This window comes from Salvelinus namaycush, chromosome 12 (genome assembly GCF_016432855.1).
Source record: "Salvelinus namaycush isolate Seneca chromosome 12, SaNama_1.0, whole genome shotgun sequence".
NCBI lineage: Eukaryota > Metazoa > Chordata > Actinopteri > Salmoniformes > Salmonidae > Salvelinus > Salvelinus namaycush.
The window spans coordinates 11,876,851-11,903,488 of record NC_052318.1 but is presented as its reverse complement, the minus strand read 5'-3'; the positions used below and the strand labels follow the sequence as shown (position 1 = coordinate 11,903,488).

The window sequence follows — 26,638 nt, the reverse complement described above, 5'->3', positions numbered from 1 at the left end:
AAAATATTTGAACGAGACTTTTGGAAAAGAATCTCAGGTGAAGATGGTAGAGATGATGCCAAGAGTGTGCAAAGCTGTCATCAAGGCAAATGGTGTCTACTTTGAAGAATCTTAAATATAAGTATATTTTGATTTGTTTAACACTTTTTTGGTTATGACATGATTCCATATGTGTTATTTCAAAAAGAAAAACCCTTGAATGAGTAGGCGTGTCCAAACTATTGACTGGTACTGTATACAGTTGAACTCAGGAGTTTACATACTTACATACATAGGAATCATTAAATCTCGTTTTTCAATCACTCCACAAATGTCTTGTTAACAAACTATAGTTTTCGCAAGTCGGTTAGGACATCTACTTTGTGCATGACACAATACATTTTTCCAACAATTGTTTACAGACAGATTATTTCACTTAAAATGAACTGTATCACAATTCCAGTGGGTCAGAAGTTTACATACACTAAGTTGACTGAGCTTTAAACATCTTGGAAAACTCCAGAAAATTATGTCATGGCTTTAGAAGCTTCTGATAGGCTAATTGACATAATTTGAGTCAATTGGAGGTGTATTTGTGGATGTATTTCAAGGCCTACCTTCTAACTCAGTGCCTCTTTGCTTGACATCATGGGAAAATCAAAATAAATCAGCCAAGACCACCACCAAGTCTGGTTCATCCTTGGGAGCAATTTCCAAACGTCTGAAGGTACCACGTTCATCTGTACAAACAATAGTAAGCAAGTATAAACGCCATTAGACCACACAGCCGTCATACCGCTCAGGACGGAGATGCGTTCTGTCTCCTAGAGATGAATGTACTTTGGTGCGAAAAGTGCAAATCAATCCCAGAACAACAGCAAAGGACCTTGTGAAGATGCTGGAGGAAACCGGTACAAAAGTATCTATATCCACAGTAAAACGAGTCCTATATCGACATAACCTGAAACGCAGCTCAGCAAGGAAGAAGCCACTGCTCCAAAACCGCCATAAAAAAGCCAGACTACAGTTTGCAACTGCACATGGGAACAAAGATCGTACTTTTCGGAGAAATGTCCTCTGGTTTGATGAAACAAAAATAGAACTGTTTGGCCATAATGACCATCGTTATGTTTGGAGGAAAAGGGGGAGGCTTGCAAGCCGAAGAACACCATCCCAACCGTGAAGCACGGGGTGGCAGCATCATGTTGTGGCGGTGCTTTGCTGCAGGAGGGACTGGTGCACTTCACATAATTTTCCTGCCTCATGATGCCATCTATTATCTGGATATATTGAAGCAACATCTCAAGACATCAGTCAGGAAGTTAAAGCCTGGTCGCAAGTGGGTCTTCCAAATGGACAATAACCCCAAGCATACTTCCAAAGTTGTGGCAAAATGGCTTAAGGACAACAAAGTCAAGATATTGAAGTGGCCATCACAAAACCCTGACCTCAATCCTGTAGAAAATTTGTCGGCAGAACTGAAAAAACATGTGTGAGCAAGGAGGCCTACAAACCTGACTCAGATACACCAGGTCTGTCAGGAGGAATGGGCCAAAATTCACCCAACTTATTGTGGGAAACTTGTGGAAGGCTACCTGAAACGGCAATGCTACTAAATACACTCAATTAGTATGGAAACATCTGACCCACTGGAAATGTGATGAAAGAAAGAAATTCTGAAATAAATCATTCTCTCTACTATTATTCTGACATTTCACATTCTTAAAATAAAGTGGTGATCCTAACTGACCTAAAACAGGGGATTTTTACTAGGATTAAATGTCAGGAATTGTGAAAAACTGAGTTTAAATGTATTTGGCTCAGGTGTATGTAAACTTCCGACTTCAACTGTATATCTATATAATTGTATAATAAAAATACATCATCAGGACCACATCAGACTGATCTAAATTGCCAGTTAGGTCATGGGGTGGAGGCATTCTGATGAGTTGGGTCTGGGGTTGTCTGTACTGAATCTGATTTTAAATAATCAGATTATAATAACATTATGGATTCCAGCAATGATAAGGAGTTGTGTGTCTGTCTGGTCAAAGGTAGTGATGTTACGTTTGGTACCGGACCTCAGAGTCATGCGTCAAAATCGCTAAGCAGTTTCATTCAAAGTAGTGTGCCTATGCCTATATCACTTTATTAGAAACACGTGATCAATGAAGTCCCAAGCTTCATTTTGTCAAACCTTTTTGCTTTTGGTAGAAGACTAAAAGGCTATTCTGTGCACTCGCTACAGCGTGTTGGACATCATCTATAATGATTTGGCTGCTCTAATTTCTTATCACCAGCAGGTGGCACTAGTGTACACTGTTTACCAAAGCCTCACGTAATGAACCTATTTTCAACACAATTGGCTGGAAAGACTCAACGCATCACTTTCCCCATCACTAGTCAAAGGTGTAAACCAGAGCCGAATACAAAAATGTGAATGACTGTTGTGTGAACTATACACACTACTATCATGCTGAAATTATTATATTATAACAACATATTTTTAATAGTAATATGTGTATCACATTAACTTTCAACAGATTTTTGGATTACAGTTAGACGTCATAAAGATATGTAAATTGGGGCACGGTGGCGTCATGGATTGCGTTGGTTTCCCGGATGGAGTTCCGACGCCATCTTTACACCAGTGCTGCTGCTACCGGTAGCTAGAGAGTGGGGACGCTGCAGTTGCTCCACTAAGAACCGCCGACTGAGACAGACATACATAAGTTCGATCCGCTCTCCATCGACAGTCCGATCCCGAACACCATGGCAGATCGAGAGCATTTAGTATACCAGGCCAAACTCGCCGAACAAGCTGAGAGATACGATGGTAAGGGCTGAGATATACTGTCTATGCGGAGTATGCCTCAGTCTCATTCGCGTGTTCCCTCTGCCCCCCCCCCCCACTCTACTAACGGGGGGCTTCGAGGTGGGTTGAAGATGGTTAGTTAGAGATCGTAGTAGAGACAAAATGGCGGAGAAGAGGGTTTCTGAACTAGTCATTTAACGTTTAGAGAAGTGGTTTTGTTTGACTGAATAATGTTAGTTAGCAATAATGTTTAACATGTGTATGACTGGGTTTTTGTGCATTCAGCGTTAGCATGTGTCATTCAGTATACGCTATATCTAGTTACTTTCTTGAAACCCGTTGGTTATTTCTGCTGGTGGTGCCGAAGTTCCGACGTCGTTGTTGGCCCTCAATGGATATACAACTAACGTTAACTAGCTATTATATTGTAGCTAATATTGCTAACTAGTGAACTATAGCCTGTCAGCAACGTTAGCTGTGGTACAATGGCGGCTAACTGTTATAATATGCATAAAGGAGACGTTAGCTACTGTACAACTTTAGCTACCATGGTGATGAGTTACCGCAAGCTAATTTGTTAGCTAGCTAAAACAATTGGCTGATTTATGATGAAATAGTTAGTTATTGTGACAGTATAAGATAAACAACTACAGCTTGGTAAATCTAGCTAGTTAGTTGGTCTTGACGCTAGCTAACTTTCTATCGTGTGTGTGTGTGTGCGCGCACACAGGCTGTCAAACCCATTTGCGACGACAGAGCTTTGTGGGTTGGGTTTCGGGTTTTCTACAACACATGTAGTTAGCTATCTACAGTAGCTAGTACACGTTGGGTAATTATCTTGGTATTAGTTTTCTCTATAGATGCCAGTTAGCTAACTGTTGCCTTGACATGATTGGCTAAACAGTATATCAACCAGAGCCAATTAACATTAGCTACCGACCAGAGACATTTCGCTATTTAGATAGCTAACGTCAGAGCCATGTAGTTAGCTAGCTAACTTAGCTAGCAAGCCAACATTAAACTCAACACGCTAACATTAGCTGTCAGTTTTGTTTAATGTTATAGCTAGCTAGATAGCGCGAGCTACCTTATTAGCCTAACCGTGGAAAGAACGCAGTCCCTGGCAAGCCGAGTGGGTGTGGTTGTTACAGGGATAGCTAATGTTGGCTCATTACATTATCCCAAGCCAGTCAGTGCAACACGTTTCAGCTAGCCAGTCAGTACCTTGACAAATGAGCTGTTAAGTTTCATTTGTCGTTTATTTTTATTAGTGCAAGTTGGATAACACGTGCTAACATAGACAAATATGGTTACAATGTTACAGGCTTTGACATGGCAAGCTTGGGTTAGTTACTTGGCTCCTGGCTTACAATGGTGTCCACATCAATGAACTGTTGTACTAATCATTCATTGGCCCTTAGTGGGGTTTAAATACTTCTACAATAGAGCAACACTGTTATAATGCTGTAGTCAAATCTAGGGATAGTTATAGTTTGCTGTAATATGGATCTCTGCCATACAGGGGCTCCCAACCTTTGTTCTACAGGGCACGTTTTTCACATTTGAAAAATGTCACGCTCACTCCGCCCCTTTTATTTTTTTTATTTTTATGGAAGTCTATATTAAATACACCAAAAGCTTGATTTTGTTTAATTTGAAGGTCTCTGTGTTTTGAAGCTTATTTCTATTTAGTTTAGCAAGACTCATGACATATTTTAGGTAGGCTATATAATACTAATAATAATGGATAAGGAAAATAAAGTCTAGACCCAATTTTCCCCAAATGTTATTCAGCTACCAAATGTTTTATGATAATTTATATGAGCCCTCAATTTAATTAAACATTCTCTTTTACAGAAAGTGATTACTTCAATTGATGGCAACATTCACACAAGTCTTAATATCTTTGACTCCTCAACTTTAGAAGGTCATATCTCAGTTTCTGAATGTGAGACAAACCAGAGATTCCCATGTGCATCAGTCGCATCTTTCTCTGGCATTTAACTGCTTCTTTCTCGCCTAAAGCATCGCAGATTTGTGTTGTTTTAGATCGGTATAAACAGTCAAGGTACCACACCTCTAAAGATTTCCTAATTCTGAGGAAAAAACATGAATGTAAGCACCACATACAATTTAGGAGAACCACAAATATTTTTAAATGTGGAATACTGTTACTGTAGGGAAAGGAGGACAAACTGCACTGATTCCAGCTGGAAAACAACAGGACACATTTTCAAGGTATTGGCAAAGACAGTACAGTATGAAGATAGGCTAAAACTGCTTCTCCAATAGAAATCCCAGAGCACACTTGTAGGCGATGTCATGGCGAAGTTGACTAGCTAAGCTCATGTATAGACCCGATGACGTGTTTCTAATGGTCGTCTCGCACCAAACTGCATGTGCAGGCCCTCAAATCAGAGACCCTCCTTCAATATAAATTTGTTGACAAAAATAGAAACATGTCAGTTTGTCACTTTCATGAGATTGGAGTAATAACATGTTCAGCTAGTTAATACATTGGCTCAAATCTAGGTTGTGGCTTTAGACTTTGTGAAAATGAAGAACAAAGGAAGAATTTTCCCTTCTCTCATTGACTTCTAAAACCCCGGCTTGGTCTGTTTCACAAGCGTTCCTGGAAGTTTTGCAATGTTTTATTTGGTATTTAGCTGTTTTCATTGATAGGAGGGCTGTAACCACTGAGTTCTGGTAGTAGTCACTTGAATGGAAAAAGATCAATCACAAAATTAGCCACTGGCAAAGCACTGCCTCTCACTGCAGGCGTTGCCTTAGTGAATGGTCCTTGCTGTCCGGGATCCTTGGGATGGCCCTGAGTTACATTCAGTTCATATAAGGCAATCAGTCAATTGAAATAAATTCATTTGGCCATAATCTATGGATTTCACATGACTGTGAATACAGATATGCATCTGTTGGTCACATATACCTTCACGAAAAAAGGTAGGGGCTTTGATCAGAAAAACAGTCTCTGGTGTGACCACCATTTGCCTAATGCAGCGCGGCACAGCTCCTTTGCAATGAGTTGATTAGGCTGTTGATTGTAGAATGTTGTCCCTCTCCTCTTCAATGGCTGTGCGAAGTTGCTGGATGTTGGTGGGAACTGGAACATGCTGTTGTGCATGTCGATCCAGAGCATCACAAACATGCTCAATGGGTGACATGTCTGGTGAGTATGCAGGCCATGGATGAACTGGGAAATGGTCAGCTTCCAGGAATTGTATACAGATCCTTGCGACATGGGGCTGTGCATTCTCATGCTGAAACATGAGGTGATGGTAGCGGATGAATAGCACGACAGTGGCCCTTAGGATCTCATCACGGTATCTGTGCATTCAAATTGCCACTGATAAAATGCAATTGTGTTCATTGTCCGTAGCTTATGCCTCCCCATACAATAACCCCACCGCCACCATGGGCCAGGCACTCTCTTCACAAGGTTGACATCCACAAACTGCTTGCCCACACAACGCCATACACATGGTCTGCGGTTGTGAAGCCGGTTGGACGTATTGCCAAATTCTTTAAATTGACGTTGGAGGCGGCTTATGGTAGAGAAAATATCATTCAATTCTCTGGCAACAGCTCTGGTGGACATTCCTGAAGTCAGCATGCCAATTGCACGCTTCCTCAACTTGAGACTTCTGTGAAATTGTGTGGTGACAAAACTGCACATTTTAGTGGCCTTTATTGTCCACAGCACAAGGTGCACTTGTGTAATGATCATGCTGTTTAATCAGATTCTTGATATGACGCAACTGACCGGCGCATGGATTATCTTGGCAAAGGAGAAATGCTCACTAACAGGGATGTACAACATTTGAGAAGCTTTTTGTGCTTATGGAACATTCTGGGATATTTTATTTCAGCTCATGAAATGTGACCAACACTTTACATGCTGCATTTATATTTTTGTTCAGTGTAAAATGCTTACAGTAAGTGTTAGGGATGCACATTTCTGTAAATTTTGCTGCCAAGTAACTGACCCTCATTAACTGGTTAATGTTCCATATGTGACGATGATGAAAATCTCAAACTACAGTAGGATGGGTTGCTAATATGACTAGGGTTGTGCCTTTTTGCTTCTGGACAACAGAAGTTGATATGAAAACCAACAGAACAGGAGAGAAATGCTAGTTAATGGCATCAGGCAGTCTTTATAAAATAAATGCCTCTGTTTCTATGGATAGATTTTTGCAAGGCTACTTTGAAGCAACGTAAGACATGCCTCATTATCTGAAGTAAAGTCAAAGGTTCAGCTTTCAGACAATTACTGCCTCAAGCTCACATTGCAAAGTGGTAGGTGACGCGCTGATAGTCTGCCTACCGTTGACTATAGCCTACTCACTCGAATGGCAAATGGGAGGCGTGCTTTAATTACCAGTTGATAAATTAAAATAGCTCCTTTAACACCCGATTGCATTTAGAGTTTGTTGTGCAATGACTGGGCTTACAAAAGCACTTTCACTCCAGCGAGGAGCTACTTTCGCGCTGTCTGACAGGTGATGGGATATTCCGCTCCTCAAGCTAGGCTCTGTATGCTATGCGTGTGATAAGTAAGATGCATGACTAACAAAAATACACCTACCAATTTAAGTCCACTAAAGTATGCTAATTTACCTATAGACCGATAAGCATGACCGGTCAAATGTGTTTTTGGCGGCTAACCCATTAAACGGTTAACCGTTAACATCCCTAGTGAAGGCTAAGGCTCGGGTTTGGTTATGGTTAGGGTTTAGTGTAGGGATGTCCCAAGGATTTGACTAGCAATAACACTCAATGAACAGCGTCAGGTACTCTCAGCTAGTTAGATGGGTGTGGCGAAATGTGAATTTGGACCACTGAGGTATAATAAGAACAAGACTGCCTCAAATATGGCCAACTCTTGTTTTCAACGAAATCTAATCACTTAAGCATACGCAGTTCCGTAGTTGCTGCCATCTTCCTTACTGAGATTACTCCACCTGCACTCAAGCACTCAGTGCGCACTGGAAAGACAGGTGGAGTAATCGGCACTTCCCATCGCTAGCTGGGGTCATGACCTCAGAGCATGAATATAAAATGTTAATATCTTCGGCTGTGAGTGGCCTGGGCAACAATTTGAATAAGTTAATGCATGTTTTTTTTCTCCCAAAGGTGATGACTAGTGTCTTGTTAGGCCTTTTTAAAATTTGACTTCTCTATGGGGCCGTCAACGGGAATTACCTTTCTCGGCCGTGATGCAGTTAAACTGCAGTACCGAAGCAATACTGTAGGTGCAGTACTCAGCATTCACCGTAGAAGCAGTAACATTTAGTTCACGCTCCTCTCCGACTGGTGTCGTTGGGTTATACAGTGCATTCAGAAAGTATTCAGACCCTTTGACTTTTTCCACATTTTGTTACGTTACAGCCTTATTATATAATGTATTAAATAGTCTCCCCCCCCTCAATCTACACACAATACCCCATAATGACAAAGCTTACAAATGTATACAAAAATGTAAACTATCACATTTACATAAGTATTCAGACCCTTTACTCAGTACTTTGTTGAAGTACCTTTAGCAGTGATTACAGCCTCAAGTCTTCTTGGGTATGATGCTACTAGCTTGGCACACCTGTATTTGTGGAGGTCTCTCATTCTTCTCTGCAGATCTTCTCAAGCTCTTGCCAGGTTGGATGGGGAGCGTCGATGCACAGCTATTTTCAGGTCTGTCCAGAGATGTTCGATTGGGTTTAACGCCGGGCTCTGGCTGGGCCACTCAAGGACCTTCAGAGACTTTGAAGCCACTCCTGCGTTGTCTTGGCTGTGTGCTTAGGGTTGTCCTGTTGAAAGGTGAACCTTCGCCCCAGTCTGAGGTCCTGAGCTCTCTGGGGCAGGTTTTCATCAAGGATCTCTCTGTACTTTGCTCTCTTCATCTTTCCCTCGATCCTAACTAGCCTCCCTGTCCCTCCCTCACCTCCCTGACCAAGGCCTTTCTCCCCACGATTGAGGAAAAACATTTATTTAATCCATTTTAGAATAAGGCTGTAACGTAACAAAATGTAGATGAAGTCGAGGTGTCTGAATGCTACTGTATACAAAGACATACCATTAGTTGCTGTAGTAGCACCTGATTTCAGTTTTCTAGATTTTACTATCAAAGATTCACCAGCGGTACACACGGGCCAGGCAGTCTGGTCTCTCTTGCTCTGCTCTGAAACAGGATACTGTTCTCTACCAGCTCTAGCCACTGTTGAGAGGCGACACCCCCCACCCCTCCTGTCGTTAGGCCTCCTGAAAGGGGACAATCCCCTGTAGGGGCTCAGAGCCAGACTGACACCCCCCCCCCACCCCTGCAGGCCTGCTGTGGAACAGGCCATTCCTCCTGGAGCCCCCTTTGGCACAGAGGAATGTGCAAGGCGGATAGTACAGCTGGGGTCGAGCCAGACCAGAGAGAGAGGGGTGGGGGTGTAGGAGCTGGTGGTATGTGCCTATGCAGCCCCCCTGACATAAGGGCTGAAGGACGGGAGGAGACGAGGCACCAGTGCGCCACTCTCTTTTACGTAACCCCTCTCCAGCTCAGGCGAGTCATCTAGACCCAATGTTTGTGCAAATGGCTCAGACAGGGGCTCTCTGCTTAGTGGGGATCTTTGCAGAGACTGCTCATTTACTTTTTACTCCCTCCCCTCCTTGCCGCTGCCTCTTTGACGAAGTGCACTTATACACTGCCCCCAGCCTCAGTAGTCCTGGCCACTCAACAGACCTGAATGAATTCCAATGTGGTGTTGTAATGGTGGTGGTAACTCCTCTGCCCCAATCCACCTCTGTCACCCCCCCCCCCCCCCAGGGATGGAGTAGTATTCCTTCTTTCCTTGATTAATTGGGTTTAGAGTGAACAGTTAACAATGTTATTTTTTTTATAGACACGTCAAGTGTTCTTGCGGTGCTCATTAAAATGAATCTGAATACGTCGAGTCATGCTAATCAGGGCAGCAGAGTAGCTGAGCACTAGTTAAACGTGATGCTTCCACACATGCATGGAAGGCCAGCTGTTGTGTGTCCTGAGCGCCATGGTCCCCCACACATGACATTTCTACAATCTAGTGCCTTTAGACCGTATTCACACCCCTTAACTTTTCCACATTTTGTGTTACAGCCTGAATTTAAAATGGATTACATTGAGATTTTGTCACTGGTACTCCATAATGTCAAAGTGGAATTGTGTTTTTCAACACTTTTACAAATTAATTAAATGAAAAGCTGAAATTTATTGTGTCTAGTATTAAACCCCTTTTCTTATGGCAAGCCTAAAGTTCTGGAGTAAACATTTTCAAAACAAGTCACAAGTTGCATGGACTCACTCTGCAATAATAGTATTTAACTTGATTTCTGTACCCCACACATACAATTATCTGTAAGGTCCCTCAGTTGAGCAGTGAATTTCAACCACGCATTCAACCACAGACCAGGGAGGTTTTCCAATGAGCATAGTGTAGTTATTCATTACACTTTGGATGGTGTATCAATACACCCAGTCACTACAAAGATACAGGCGTCTTTCCTAACTCAGTTGCCGGAGAGGAAGGAAACCGCTCAGCGCGATGCCAATGGTTACTTTAAAACGGTTACATAGTTTAATATCTGTGACAGGAGAACTGATGATGAATCAAGAACATTGTAGTTACTCCACAATACTAACCTAATTGACAGAGTGAAAAGAAGGAAGCCTGTACATAATACAAATATTCTAAAATGTGCAGTCTGTTTGCAACAAGGCACTAAAGTAATACTGCAAAAAAATGTGGCAAAACAATTACATTTTTTCCCTGAATACAAAGTGTTTAAATTTGGGGCAAATACAACATATTACTGAGTACCACTCTCCATATTTTCAAGAATAGTGATGGCTGCATCCTGGGTGTGCTTGTAATCATTAAGGACTGGGGAGTTTTTCAGGATAAAAAAGAAATGGAATGGAGCTAAGCACAGGCAAAATCCTAGAGGAAAACCTTGTCTGATTTCCACCAGACTGGGAGATTAATTCATCTTTAAGCAGGACTACAACCTAAAACACAAGGCCAAATCTATATTAGAGTTGCTTACCAAGAAGACAATGAATGTTTCTGAGTGGTCAAGTTAGTTTTGACTTAAATCTTCTTGAAAATCTATGGTAAGACTTGAAAATGGTTGTCTAGCAACGATCAACAACCAATTTGACCGAGCTTGAAGAATGTTGAAAATAAAAATGGGCAAATGTTGCACAATCCAGGTGTGGAAAGCTCTTGGTTTTACACAGAAAGACTCACAGCTGTAATTGCTGCCAAAGGTGCTTCTACAAAGTAAAGTTTTCAAGGATGTGAGTACTTATATAAATTAGATTTCTGTATTTTATTTTCAATAAATTGGTAAACATTTCTAAAAACATGTTTTCACTTTGTCATTATGGAGTACTGTGTGTAGATGGGTGAGAAAAAATCCATGTAATCAATTTTTGAATTCACGCTGTAATGCAACAATGTGTATGAATACTTTCTGAAAGCACTGTATATCCTGAAATCTTGTTTGTTTCATTTCCCTGTCCTACCTTTTTTACATTTTGTGTCAATCCAGAGAGTGGTCACTGTCTGAGCACGGCTCTAGCCCACTCATCGAAGTCACAGGTCAAGTGTTCTTTCTCTGTAGAGATACCGTAGTACCGCTGCTCTTCCCGGGCACTAGTAGTCGAGCATCGAATCTTTAGCTATTCTACTCCATGTCATATGCTGAAAAGACTCGCCTTTCTGTGATCTTCGAATATGAACATTTTATAATTGAGCTTGAGGAGAACAGGATTTAATCCCCCGCACAGCTATCCTCCAATGACAGTTTCATTATTTGCATTATCATTTTCTCCACAGAACACGTCGGTATCCAGTTAAGAATGATTTTTTTTCTTCATAAGTTTACAACAATACATACTGCAATACCTACCTCCAAATGTATTCGTTTTGATTTCAGGCCTCAAAATACAACATGTCTAGCTAAAAGTTTAGAATTTGAATTTATAAGTCAAAAACAATTTCCCGAGGCTCCACATGTTTTCATGTAAATATTAATGTTATTTCCAACAACCAATGAGCAACTCCGCCGTAAATCCAGCGCATATTGAACATTGAGATTGCCAAAGAGACTGGCCTTTCGGCAATGACAAATAAAATATTATTCATCACATGCGTGAAATCCTTACTTATGAGCCCGTAAAACCAACAATGCAGTTCAAAAAAATGAATAAGAAATAAAAGTAACAAGTAATTAAAGAGCAGCAGTAAAATAACAATAGCGAGACTATATACAGGGGGCTACTGGTTAGTCGAGGTAATATGTACATGTAGGTAGAGTTATTAAAATGACTATGCATAGATGATAACAGAGTAGCAGCGGTGTAAAAGAGGAAGGGGGGCAATAAATAGTCTGGGTAGCTATTTGATTAGATGTTCAAGGATGTGGAATGTTGGCTATAGAGACTGCTACTCAGACTATGTTAAAGGGTAACTACACCCAACATTTCCCCCAGATTTCAAGTGGTCCCCTGATTTGGTTTAAGCATTGTTGTGGACTTGGATAACCCATTAAAACATATTTGTTTTGGGGCGGGGCATCCCCTCTGAGGACAAAAATTAACATTGTTTTTACAGCTTTTTCTTTTGTTACAAGTACATTCTACTACACACATTTTACATACTTGGCACTTATATTTTTGGTTTTGCAGTTACATAGCAAGAATAAAGTAATTTTTATTTTGATATACATTGCATCAAGATGTTTTTAGTCATAACTATGATGGAACATGAGCCATATTTTTTTAACTGTGCTGTGATGTTTTACATAGTGCCCTTGGGAAGTTTTCAGAGCCCTGGACTTAAAAAAAAAAAATCTAAAAATTATTAAATATTTTTTCCCCCCTCATCAATCTACACAATACCCCATAGTCACAAAAAATAAACAGATCATGTTTTACAAAACTATTCAGACCCTTTACTCAGTACTTTGTTGAAGCATCTTTGGCAGCTATTACAGCCTCAAGTTATCTTGGGTATGAAGCTTGCCACCAGTATTTGGGGAGTGTCTCCCATTCTTCTCTGCAGATCATCAAGCTCTGTCAGGTTGGATGGGGAGCATCGCTGCACAGCTATTTTCAGGTCTCTCCAAAGATGTTTGATCGGGTTCAAGTTGGGGCTCTGGCTGGGCCACTCTAGGACATTCAGAGGCTTGGCCCAAAGCCACTCCTGCATTGTCTTGGCAGTGTGCGTAGGGTCATTGTCTTGTTGGAAGGTGAACCTTCGCCCCAGTCTGAGGTCCTGAGAGTCTCTGGAGCAGGTTTTCATCAAGTATCTCTCAGTACTTTGCTCCATTCATCTTTCCCTCGATCCTGACTAGTCTCCCAGGCCCTGCCTCTGAAAAACATCCCCACAGCATGATGCTGCCACCACTATGGTGCCAGGTTTCCTCCAGATGTGACGCTTGGCTTTCAGGCCAAAGAGTTCAATCTTGGTTTCATCAGACCAGAGAATCTTGTTTTTCATGGTCAGAGTCCTTTAGGTGCCTTTTGGCAAACTCCAAGCGGGCTGTCATGTGCCTTTTTACTGAGGAGTGCCTTCCTTCTGGCCACTCTACCATAAAGGCCTGATTGGTGGATTGCTGCAAAGATGGTTGTCCTTCTGGAAGGTTCTCCCATCTCCACAGAGGAAATGTGGAGCTCTGTCAGAGTTACCATCGGGTTGTTGGTCACCTCCCTGACCAAGGCCCTTCTCCCCCAATTGCTCAGTTTGGCCGGGTGGCCAGCTCTAGGAAGAGTCTTGGTGGTTCCAAACTTCATACATTTAAGAATGATGAAGGCTTCTGTGTTCTTGGGGCCCTTCAATGCTGCAGAAATGTTTGATACCCTTCCCCAGATTTGTGCCTCGACACAATCCTGTCTCAGAGCTCTACGGACAATTCCTTTGACCTCATGGCTTGGTTTTGGCTCTGACATGCACTGTCAACTGTGGGACTTTATATAGATGGGTGTGTGTGCCTTTACATGTGTGTGTGCCTTTACAGATAATTAAGGTATCTGTTTTATTGTTTGCAAAATGGGGTCATTTATGGGGTCATTATGGGGTATGTAAGAGATGTGCCATGTGATGCTGTTCTATACAATGTATGTAGTCTGTGATCCCACCTGAATGTCGTCGTATATGAAAACCCAGTCTCATTGTCTTTGCATTGCAAGGAGTACAGATTAATGTAATTAAATATCTTAGGCAAACTTTTCCATTTTGGTTTACTCCTAGGGATGTTAATGGTTAGCCACCGAAAATACATTTAACTGGTTATGCTTATTGATCTATAGGTTAATTTGCATAATTTAGTGGAATTAAATTGCATGTATTTTCGTTAGTCACGTATCTTATCACGCCTGCACAGTATACAGAGCCTTTTTGAGGTGCGGAATGGCTTGTCTTCTGTCAAAGTAGCTACTGGAATGAAACGTGCTTTTATAGACTGTCATTGTGCGATAAAGAAATTCTAAATGCAATCGTGATGGCCACGATTACATTTAAAAATATATATATTTTCATTTCTCAACTCGTAATTAACGCGTGCCTCCCATTCGCCATTTGAGGGTGTAGGCTATAGTCAGTGGTAGACAGGCTATCGGAGTGTCACCCACTACTTTGCTATGTGAGCTTCAGGCAGTATAATTGTTTGAACCCTGAATGTTTTACTTAAGCTAATGAAGAATGTCTTGCCTTGCTTCAAAGTAACCTAGCCAAAATCCAACCATAAAATTGTGGAGACAATTATTTTATACAGACGTATTACTCAACCAGTATTTCTCTTGTTCATATCAACTTCTTTCATTGTCCAGAAACAAAATGCCCAATGCTAGTCATATTAGCAAGCCTTCCTAGTTGTTTGTATTAGACTCCCCCTCTTTCTAAGTTTCAAACAGAATTGTTCATCTGTCATGGAATGGCTTGCATTAGGTGCACTGTTCAGAACAGTTTTTTTAGCTGCTTCATTACAGCAGTTGCATGTTCAATAATAGGCTATAGCCTTTTGACTGTAAGATGATAGACTTGCTATTGCATGTTTTAATTTAGTTCTTAATGAAGAATGGCCTTATCTTGCATGCATGCATGCATGCATGCATGCATGCATGCATGCATGCATGCATAGTATTTTCTGTTGGTCACGTCATTTTACTGTTTAGAATTTAAAACGTTTTACCGGTTAATAAGGGTTGGTTAGTCGCAGCAGAATTGACTGAAATTTACATCCGTAGTCATGGTACTTAAATTCAAAGCAGTGGCATGTTAAGGTTTTGTATATCGAAGTTGCGTTCAGCCTTTATATACTTAATAAAGGTTATTCTCATAGATGAAAATCTATTTTACAAGAGCGACCACTAAAATACACATTACAACCACTCAAAGAAATTGGCTTACATCAGAACTCAAGCATTGTTTTGTCTCCCCCCCAATACACCAGTGCAGACCCTGACCTTTGGGTTGCCTGGTAACAAGCTCGGTGTTAAAGGTCAGTGGTATGAGGTTTGAAATGACTGGCATGGAAAACCGTAATGCTCGATATTGGCCCCTGTTCCTCCTTTTGATTTGGATATTTGGGTTCTTTTTGGTATGTCATGTGCGGCTAAGGACTAGTACTCGGCTAAGATAAGGATCAGTCGTACTAGTAGCTCTTGTCAGATCTTCCATCATAATGGCTGTGTAGCCCATCTTTTTAGGCTTTAGGTTTGGTAATGGCTGTGTAACTGCTTGTGGTGAGCCTTATAGACTAGTACTGTACAGTGGTAGTGGCTATTTGCGTATTCATAGACTGATTCACAAGTCTGTTTGTTCATGAGGCAGCAAGTGTCCTGACTCATTCACACACTGCTTATGGAACCGTTAGTGGCCCAGATCAAATGCTCTGTTATACGTTGATCCACTTCAGCCCTGGTTTCAAGGAGTCGGTCTTTACTTACGCTGAGAAGTTCGGTTGGTCCAGCCCAAAATACTTGCTAATTACATCTCACAAGCACCAACAAAGCCTTAACACCTATCATTTCCATCAGTGTTCCTGTAAGCGTGGTTAAATACTGTGTGCTGTGTTTTCTGTATGACATGTCTGCAGGCTTGGGTGGGGTATTTCAGGGGAGCAGGGGAGTCCAGCTGTGTGTTGACGGGTTGCGTTTTATATTGAATGTTTTTTTCTTTTTCTCTCAATTGTGATCATAGACGTGCAAGTTTTCCTTTGCAGAAAATACTTTAGTGCATCACATTCTGCAGAAATGGGTTCATTTTAATCAGATGAAAACAGAATTGCAACGCTATTTGGCTGGAAGCCACACAAGGTTTTGTATTTTTCTTCAAGCGATGTAAGGCCATCCTATTTCTGTTTATCAATAAATAATTTACATAAAGTTTATTGCATTTTACCGGAGAAAAGTAGGCTGCTTAAACCGAGAGAAGTAGAACACTGACTGTTGTGTAGCTATCTGCTCTTAGAATGCCCATTTGTGAATTCTCATCCAAGTGAAGTGCAACTGAAGAACAAAATTAGTCTGAGGCCGAGCAGAAATAGCAATAAGAAGCGTTTTTAGATCTGCATTTACAAAATGCAGCAAGATTTCTTATGCATTTTATATATTTTCCTGTGTGAAAAGTGATGAATTCTACTTTATTACAACCCTTAAGTTTAACTTGCTAGTTATCTAAGTAAGTGGTTGAATTAAGGTGAAGGGGCATCATATTGTGTTTCGCTTTCTGCCGTGTTTGAGAAGTTAAAGCCCTTTGGGTGAGTTATCTGCTTTTCTTTTCTCTTCTGTTCACGGCCCGTCTACGCCTACCCCTCTTCTCCGAGCAGAGCAGGCAGACGCGTTGCCCTACAGACTCCACGCATGTACACATGCTCCTCCAGAGTTCTTCCTTCAGACAAGCATGTCTCAAACGTTTATTCATTTGCACAATGTCTCATTTATATTCACTTGTAAATGTCCAAACTCACCAAAAATGATATTCAGTAGCTCCTACCTATACATAACTTTGAGCTGCATTGGCTATTTTTTTTTTTTTTGCGCTCATTAAAATATTTAGCTAGCAGCAAATTTTGTTATCATTCTGGAAATTAATGCCCATTTTATGGCGCCCCCTTGTGTACTAAGCTGGTAATGCCATAAATCCCAGAATGAGAGAATGACGAAATGAAAATCTGGATACCACCCAACCCTACATGTTATTCTCAGTCAGGGATAATTTGTCTTTATTAATCAGGATTTCCTGCTTTCTGAACATTTCCTCCATTCATACATAATAGAAATTGATCTATTCCCTAGCCAAAATCTACATTGTCCAGATTTTCTATGTTCTTGTGTAATTGCTGCCAGCAAAAAACAGACAAAATCCAGAAGAGAACGAATTGTTCGTAACTTATTGAAGGCAGGGTGTTTGATGGTTTAGGTTCAGTCTTTTCTCTCTCTGTCAGAAATGGTGGAGTCCATGAAGAACGTGGCGGGCATGGACGTGGAGCTGACGGTGGAGGAGCGGAACCTGCTGTCGGTGGCTTACAAGAACGTGATCGGAGCCAGAAGAGCGTCCTGGAGGATAATCAGCAGCCTTGAACAGAAGGAGGAGAACAAAGGAGGCGAAGACAAACTGAAGATGATCCGGGAATACAGGCAAACGGTGAGCCACGGGAACGTGGACGGTGATAGTAGAGGAGAACCCTGATAAGGGCGGCTTAATGTTGAAATGTTAGTTAGATAGGGATGGTGTGTGGTTCCTTTCAAAGTAGAGGTTTATACTCTGGGGCCTTTTATTTAATGTTTAATTTTTAAAGAGGTCGTTCAAAGGGTTATGTTTAAAAAATAGACTAAAGTTGAGTTTGTTGTTTTTGTCTGTTCTCCTTGAGTTTGTTGCCAACAGGTGTTGTGTGTTTTGTCTGCTCTGCAGGTGGAGACTGAGCTGAAATCAATCTGTAATGACATTCTGGATGTACTGGACAAGCACCTCATTCCAGCAGCAAACACTGGAGAATCAAAGGTTTTCTACTACAAAATGTACGTCTGCGGATGGGACAGCTTTTGAAAAACTATTTAGCGCACAGCACCTAATATCTATGCCCTGACTGTTCTAGTAACATGAGAAAAGTGTCTCTGCTCTCTCGCGCTCTGTGTATGAAAACATCTGCTTCACCCTTTGCCCTGAACTGTGCACTTGTGCGCTACCCCACATGAATTTAAAAGCACACAATTGGTGTAAGCAAGGGCTCTTACACCAATCCTTTAAAATCCAAATAGGGGAGTGCGGAAGTGCATACTTCAGGGTAAATGTGGAATATTGGGACGCAGGGTTAGTCTCTAGCAAGTCTAGTCCTGGTCAAGGAGTAGGCTTAAGTGTCCACATACCAGTTTCAAGGGCTGCATGACAGTAAGAGAATTAGCTCCCTTTTGTACATAGGGTTTATTCATAGAATTATGCAGAGTTTTCTCAACCCACAAGCCATGCTTGTCTGTTAAGAATATTCATATGTTAACATATGCAGACCATGGATTGATTGAATGTTTTGTGAGGTTGAAATAAGTGGTCTCGTTCTCCCTTTTTTCCTCAGGAAGGGAGACTACCACAGGTACCTGGCAGAGTTTGCCACGGGCAACGACCGAAAGGAGGCGGCAGAGAACAGCTTGGTTGCGTACAAAGCTGCAAGCGACATCGCCATGATCGAACTCCCACCGACACACCCCATCCGCCTGGGACTGGCGCTCAACTTCTCCGTATTTTATTATGAAATCCTCAATTCCCCCGACCGCGCATGCAGGTGGGCCCCCTCATCTTTTCTCCCCACTCTTCTCTCGTCTTTTCACTCCCCACTCTCCCATCTTCCTCATCTACGCTCCATGTTTCAAATAGAAAGCGATTGTGAGTGTGTAATAATGCACAAGCAGGAGCCCTGATTACATTTTTTTTTAATGTATTTATTTATTTTTTGCTATGCCTTACGGAGTGTTTTTCTGCAGTACCAGGTGTTAGTCTTTTAGTAACATTTTCAAAGAAACAGATTGAGTTCTGATTTGATTAGGTTTTTTGGACATCCTTATCTAGTGCTGCATCATGTCTACTAGGCTTGGGCGGTATCCACATTTTATATCGTCATAACATCCTTCTCTCATCCTGGGAGTTATTGAATTACCGGCATAGCACACAAGGGGGTGTTAAAAAATACAACAAAATGCCATTGGGCTTCTATTACCAATGCGAACAAAATGCGAATGCGAACAAAATTAGCACAAACAAATAGCAAAATCACAGCAAAACCAAACATCAACTAATTGCAAAGACTGGCAAATCCAGCTCAGAAGGTTATACAAGCATAGCAAGTAGCTACCAAATGTCATTTTTGGTGAGTGGACATTTACAAGCGAACGTGAACAGGAGATTGTGCAAATGAAAAAAATTGGGATGCATCCTTCTTTGAAGGAAGAGCAGCATGTGTACACGGAGCAGATGGGAGAATAATTAAATGCTAGTTGGAAGCACCGGGGAAATAATGTCAGCTGTACAGAACTCATCCAGAGCTCTTTGACTTCTGATGGCAAACACTTAGTAGTGAATTGCATACAAGTGTAACTTCATCACCTCGTGCGCCGCACACAGACTCGCCGATGCATATATAATGCTATGGACTCACCAGCTTCCTTTCTCCCGTTGTGCTATTTACAAACAAACATGTGACTGGCTCCTTCTGTTCTGGGGAACTAGGGTAAGCTTTATAAAGTGAACGGTGACATAAAACCGCAGTCTGCTTTATGTCCTAACGTATTGTACAAGTTGACTGCAGGTATTAACTTAAAAGTATCTACAAATATAACAATTTATTGGAAAAAGTTCAAAGAAATAGTTTCAACGGTTTTGAAAAACCTTACCGTGGCTTTTTCCAAATACCCTGATATATGGTATATGCGGTATGCTGCCCATGCCTTTATTTCAGACTGGGCATGCAATAGTCTCTCCTATACAGTACATTAAAGTCACCTGATGTCCTGGCTAGTAATATGATATATTTTTTATTTATCAAGACATGTTATTGTATGCTCCATACCAAGACATGTTGACTAATGTTCAGCAAATTGTTGATGTGACTTGGACACACTGTAAAATCCAACCTTTGACCCTCCCTCTCTGCCCACGCTGTTGCCCTCAGGTTGGCGAAGGCGGCGTTTGACGATGCCATTGCAGAACTGGACACGCTGAGCGAGGAGAGCTACAAGGACTCCACACTCATCATGCAGTTGCTACGCGACAACCTGACACTATGGACTTCAGATATGCAGGGAGACGGTGAGCGTTCCATGCTTCTTCACCTATTATATGTAGAACAATACAGTTCAAGGACTAAACACACTGCAGCGTCTGGTCACGTGGGGGATGGATGTTTTCCACCTATTGACAGCACACACTGCTGGGCTGGTGCTGTGTGCTCTTAGGGTTGGAGAGTTGACCTCACCCACCCTTTATCTCCCCCCTCAGCACAGTGGTTTTTCTCTAACCTCAGCAGCGCTACCTCTATCTTTCTCCAGCTCTCTTTCTATTTCTCTTTTTCTCTATCTTTTTGTTTCACCTTTTTCTCTTTTACAGTCTTTATCCCTTTGTCTGAGATGTACTCATGTTCAAGGCTCTCTCTCATGTCTCCATCTTCCACTGTGTAGATTCTTAAGGACAACGCCCCCCCCCCCCCCCCACTCCATTCCCTCGATAGAAATGTATTTTGTAAGTCATCTTTCTCCTGTCTTGGGCATCCCTCTTGCTTTGTCAATCAGACTTCACTAACACTTTTTCTCTGCATCTTCCAGCGCCGGGTTAATTAATTCACACTGTAGTAAAATGTTGTGGAACTCGAAACATTTGAGTGCTGTGTGGTTAGTGTCACTGTCTTACTCACTGCAATGCAATTTTTACCAACACTGTCTGGTTTTGGGCTAGAGTTTAGGTATTCCACTTATTATTATGGCTGAACATGATACACTCAGTAATCACACCGAATCCTTGGGACCCTGTTAGTCACTCGTAAATCTGCAAACATGCAGTTGATGCACATCAACACTGTGCTGTCGTCCACACCAACTGCATGTAGCATCTCGTAGGCACTAATTAGGCACCTTATTATAGTTTCTATTTTTGATCTTCGTAGATTCTGAACCTTTGTTAGACTCGCTGCTTTAATTCTTTACCAAGTTAGATGGCTGTGCCATCTCTATGGAAACCTTCCTAAGCAACCAGCCTAGGTGGCCCGAAAGGCATTTGCTAGCTATCAAATCTTTACTGAGGCTTTTGACATTTTGCAGTGTGAAGAATAAAGATATTTGTGTTGTTACTGGTTTGCACACTAGCACTAGTGCCTTCAGAATGTATTTATACCCTGTGACTTATTCCACATTTTGTTACAGCCTAAATTCAAAATGGATTAAATACATATTTAAGTAAATACTGTAACTAGGCCACTCAGGAACGTTGTTGTCTTCTAAAGCAACTCCAGTGTAGATTTGGCCTTGTGTTTTAGGTTATTGTCCTGCTGAAAGGTGCATTTGTCTCCTAGTATCTGTTGGAAGGCAGACTGAACCAGGTTTTCCTCTAAGAATTTGCATGTGCTTATGACTGTATTCCATTTATTTTTATCCAGAACTCACTAGTCCTTGTCGATGACAAGCAATCCCATAACATGATGCAGCTACTGCCATGCTTGAAAATATGGAGAGTGGTACTCAGTGACGTGTTCAGTTGGTTTTGCCCCAAACATAATGCTTTGTATTCAGGACAAAAAGCTAAATTCTTTACCACATTTGCAGTATTACTTTAGTGCCTTATTGCAAACAGGATGCATGTTTTGGATTTTTTAAATTCTGTACAGGCTTCCTTCTTTTCACTCTGTCATTTGTTAGTATTGTGGAGTAACTACAATATTGATCCAACTTCCGTTATCTCCTATAACAGCCATTAAACTCTAACTGTTTTAAAATCACAATTGGCCTCGTAAAATCCCTAAGCGGTTTCCTTCCTCTCTGGCAACTGAGTTAGGAAGGATGCCTGTATCTTTGTTGTGACTGGGTTTATTGATAAACCATCCAAAGCCTAATTAATAACTTCACCATGCTCAAAGGGATATTCAGTGTCTGCTTTATATATATTTTTTACACATCTACCAATCGGTGCCCTTTGAGAGGCATTGAAAAACCTCCCTGGTCTTGGTGGATGAATCTGTGCTTGAAATTCACTACTCGATTGAGGGACATAACATAATTGTGTATGTGGGATACAGAGATGGGGTAGTCAATCAAAAATCATGTTAACCACTATTATTGAACACTAATGAGTCCATTTAACTTATGTTATTTGTTAAGCACATTTACTCCTGAACTTATTTAGGCTTGCTATTACAAAGGGGTTGAACACTTATTGACTCAAGACATTTCAGCTTTGAAGTTGTAACTTCTACAAACAAATTCCACTGACATTATGGGTTATTGTGTGTAGATCAGTGACACAATATTAATGTATTACATTTAAAATTCAGGCTGTAACACAACAAAATGTGCAATAAGTCATGCGGCATGAAAACTTTCTGATGCCACTATGTACATTCTCCTGCCAACCACCAATGTGTTTTGAATGAACCTTTTTGTGCAACATGACTCGTGGGTGGGTTTTCCAACGCCTTTGTAGCGAAAGTAGTATCGGTATGTTATCTCTCCCATTGATTTGAAGGCATTCATATCACACATTTTGCTGGCATACACTGAACACCAAATGGCAATTTTATAAATGTAATGCTCATGGCTCTAGCATTGGTTTTCGAAACTACAGCTAACTTCCTTCACATTGCACGCAGAAACAAAATGGTATGTTTGGGTAAGTAGAACAAAGCACTATCCCTTAAAGGTTATGATTGGGGGAGGGAAAGCAGATCTTAGATCTATACCTAGTGGACCTTAATCTTGGAGTCTTTGACTCTGGTGGTCTTAGAGCGTTGGGCCATTAACTGAAAGATCGAGTCCCCGAGCTGACAAGGTAAAAACCTGTCGTTCTGCCCCTGAGCAAGGCAGTTCCCCGGGTGCCGAAGACGTGGATGTCGATTTATGGCAGCCCCCCCGCACCTCTCTGATTCAGAGGGGTTGGATTAAATGTGGAAGGCGCTTTCAGTTGTACAACTGACTAGGTATGCCCCTTTCCCTTCCTCAGCCCATCTCACTCACCCATCACCACCTAACTTTACTAATCACTCCTCCCCTGAAGACCATATCACTTTAAACCTCACCTCCCTGTTGCTATGGTAACAGTGGGTGGGCTCTGGACTTTCTTTTGTCCATTTATGTTTGTGGTGAAAATAACACTGGCTTTGAATGATGAAGATTACAAATATACAATTAAATGGAATACATGTGCCTCTCTCTTCAGGTGAAGAACAGAATAAAGAAGCGCTGCAAGATGTGGAGGATGAGACCCAGTGAGACTTCACGGCCAATACGAGACACCCCTCCCCTCTCCGCCTGCTAGCCCCAGTTCCAACTATGGTGTCAGTGAGAGCTCCCAAACTCGGCTTTTACGCCGATGCCAACTCGCTCTTTTACCCCTTTTCTTGTTCACTATCACTCTCTATCTGTCTGTCAGTTCTTCTGGTTTTTTCTTTTATAAAAAAATAAAGATTAAAAATCGCCCATTTCATTGGAAATAATAACTTCCGCATTTAAACACAAGAGAAAATATACAAGCTAAAGCTTCGAGCTGTTCCTGGGTGTTACTTTTTTATATATATAAAAAAGTATCTCCTGTTGCAAGCCTGGCCATGTAAGGGTCATGTCATTTATCTTCACGTTTTTTTTTGTTTTCATTTTTGCTGTGTCATCAGTTGCCAAGTGTGCTTGCCTGCGGTCGTCAACGTTCACGCGCTCGCTGACTTGATTTTTAAAACACAAACGTTTGCTGTAACTCTCTTTTTCTAGAACTGATTGATGTCTTCGTGCTACTTTACTCTAGTCGTCTAAGCCTTTGGTCGCAAATTAGGGATGGTGGCGGCTTTTGACTGTTTTTAAAAGGAACGAAGTGCCCTTTGTGTTTCTCCTCTCTCATTGCCAGACACTTATCAGTGACGATAGCAGAACTTCCCCCGAGCATCTCTTTCTTTGCGATCACCACTCAGGTCCGAGGCATGGACCACGCATTGTTCTGCAGTCTGTAGCGCTGCTTTTGTACTGGTTGCTGACGTATAGAGACGATGGCTTGTAGCAGTGTAAAAAAAGAAACAAGGAGCGCGAAGTTTCTCCATCTCTCTTATGTGAGGTAAAGCAGGTTTGCATTGGCACTGTAAAAAAACTTTGTTTAAAAAAAGAAACCTGCTTATGTTATCTTGTATTGCCCCTCTGTTCCAGAATGTTCTCTTTCTCCCTCTGTCCTGCCCCCTTATTTTCTCTTCTGTTCAGTATGTGTAGCTTGAATCTGATTTGTACTACTGGATATTCTGACTGGACCCACACGCCCCGTCTGTCTTCTTACTGAAACACAGCATGGAAATTAACATTTAAACTTCAAATAAAAAAAAGAAACTTACATTAAAATGCACCTGTGGTGTCATTTTTCGATTCAAATTCGCTGTACTGTCTTTAGCCAAAGACCGATAAGTTTTACCTTTGACAGTTTACCTTCTGTTGTTACTGTCATCTAAGGGTAAGGTGCTCATTCAGTGAACTGATCAGGAAATAAGTGTCTTACCCTCCGACAGTAACAGAGCGTAAACTGTTTTGATTATGTGGATCATTTTCCATTGGAGTGCGTAGGTTGGATCAAGAAAAGAGGGAAAAGCAACAGAAGAATACACACTTTTGGGAAGCCATCTAATAAGGTATCTTGTTTTCAGCCCCACGGATTACTTGTACTTAGGGTCAGGGGTGTATTCACTATGCAATAAGGTGAAATGTTCACAATGTTGCAACTAGAAATGTAATTACTAGAGCTGACATGATTTCCTATTAGCAATGACAGAAAATAATAGAATGCATTTTGTAGAGCATTTATCTGTCTATTCTTTAACTTTGCATCCTCCTGGTCAAACTTATTTGTACAGGTGGCCTTCACAATTATTTATATTCCTTAATCATTACATAGCCACTAGAGGGCAGCGCAGTCCTACTATTGAATTATATTCCCGTTTGAAACTACAGTCGTGGCCAAAAGTTTTGAAAATGACACAAATATTAATTTTCACAAAGTCTGCTGCCGCAGTTTGTATAATGGCAATTTGCATATACTCCAGAATGTTATGAAGAGTGATCAGATGAATTGCAATTAATTGCAAAGTCCCTCTTTGCCATGCAAATGAACTGAATCCCCCCCCCCAAAAAAAATGTCCACTGCATTTCAGCCCTGCCACAAAAGGACCAGCTGACATCATGTCAGTGTTTCTCTCGTTAACACAGGTGTGAGTGTTGACGAGGACAAGGCTGGAGATCACTCTGTCATGCTGATTGAGTTGGAATAACAGACTGGAAGCTACAAAAGGAGGGTGGTGCATGGAATCATTGTTCATCCTCTGTCAATCATGGTTACCTGCAAAGAAACACGTGCCGTCATCATTGCTTTGCACAAAAAGGGCTTCACAGGCAAGGATATTGCTGCCAGTAAGATTGCACCTAAATCAACCATTTATCGGATCATCAAGAACTTCAAGGAGAGCGGTTCAATTGTTGTGAAGAAGGCTTCAGGGCGCCCAAGAAGGTCCAGCAAGCGCCCGGACCGTCTCCTAAAGTTGATTCAGCTGTGGGATCGGGGCAACACCAGTACAGAGTTTGCTCAGGAATAACAGCAGGCAGGTGTGAGTGCATCTGCACGCACAGTGAGGCGAAGACTTTTGGAGGATGACCTGGTGTCAAGAAGGGCAGCAAAGAAGCTACTTCTCTCCAGGAAAAACATCAGGGACAGACTGATATTCTGCAAAAGGTACAGGGATTGGACTGCTGAGGACTGGGGTAAAGTCATTTTCTCTGATGAATCCCCTTTCCAATTGTTTGGGGTATCTGGAAAAAAGCTTGTACGGAGAAGACAAGGTGAGCACTACCATCAGTCCTGTGTCATGCCAACAGTAAAGCATCCTGAGACCATTCATGTGTGGGGTTGCTTCTCAGCCAAGGGAGTGGCCTCACTCACAATTTTGCCTAAGAACACAGCCATGAATAAAGAATGGTACCAACACATCCTTCGAGAGCAACTTCTCCCAACAATCCAGGAACAGTTTGGTGACGAACAATGCTTTTTCCAGCATGATGGAGCACCTTGCCATAAGGCAAAAGTGATAACTAAGTGGCTCAGGGAACAAAACATTGATATTTTGGGTCCATGGCCAAGAAAATCCCCAGACCTTCATCCCATTGAGAACTTGTGGTCAATCCTCAAGAGGCGGGTGGACAAACACAAACCCACAAATTCTGACAAACTCCAAGCATTGATTATGCAAGAATGGGCTGCCATCAGTCAGGATGTGGCCCAGAAGTTAATTGACAGCATGCCAGGGCGGGTTGCAGAGGTCTTGAAAAAGAAGGGTCAACACTGCAAATATTGACTTTGCATCAACTTCATGTAATTGTCAATAAAAGCCGTTGACACTTATGAAATGCTTGTAATTATACTTCAGTATTCCATAGTAACATCTGACAAATATCTAAGGACACTGAAGCAGCGAACTTTGTGAAAATTAATATTTGTGTTATTCTCAACTTTTGGCCACGACTACAGTATGATGAGGAATAGACCCATCAATCTGTTATTGGCTACGTCGGAGGTGTTTTCTTGACTGATAAAC

The 26,638-nt window shown here is 41.5% G+C and overlaps 1 protein-coding gene across 1 annotated transcript; it reads left to right on the top strand.

Moving 5' to 3' along the window:
- Positions 1-2,615: 2,615 nt before the first annotated feature.
- LOC120056895 (14-3-3 protein epsilon-like) lies at positions 2,616-24,401 on the top strand. The gene is made up of 6 exons (XM_039005162.1): positions 2,616-2,815; positions 17,282-17,481; positions 17,749-17,855; positions 18,407-18,613; positions 19,997-20,133; positions 23,245-24,401. The coding sequence occupies exons 1-6, from the start codon at positions 2,752-2,754 to the stop codon at positions 23,295-23,297; spliced, it is 768 nt and encodes a 255-aa protein (XP_038861090.1). The 5' UTR covers positions 2,616-2,751; the 3' UTR covers positions 23,298-24,401.
- Positions 24,402-26,638: the final 2,237 nt, after the last annotated feature.

What these genes read in the sequence shown, in the direction of transcription:
- LOC120056895 (XM_039005162.1), top strand. Translation starts at nt 2,752, where the DNA reads ATGGCAGATCGAGAGCATTTAGTATACCAGGCCAAACTCGCCGAACAA. An exon ending in ACAAGCTGAGAGATACGATG is followed by an intron (nt 2,816 to 17,281) that starts GTAAGGGCTGAG and finishes TCTCTCTGTCAG; the next exon opens with AAATGGTGGAGTCCATGAAG. An exon ending in AAGGTTTTCTACTACAAAAT is followed by an intron (nt 17,856 to 18,406) that starts GTACGTCTGCGG and finishes TTTTTTCCTCAG; the next exon opens with GAAGGGAGACTACCACAGGT.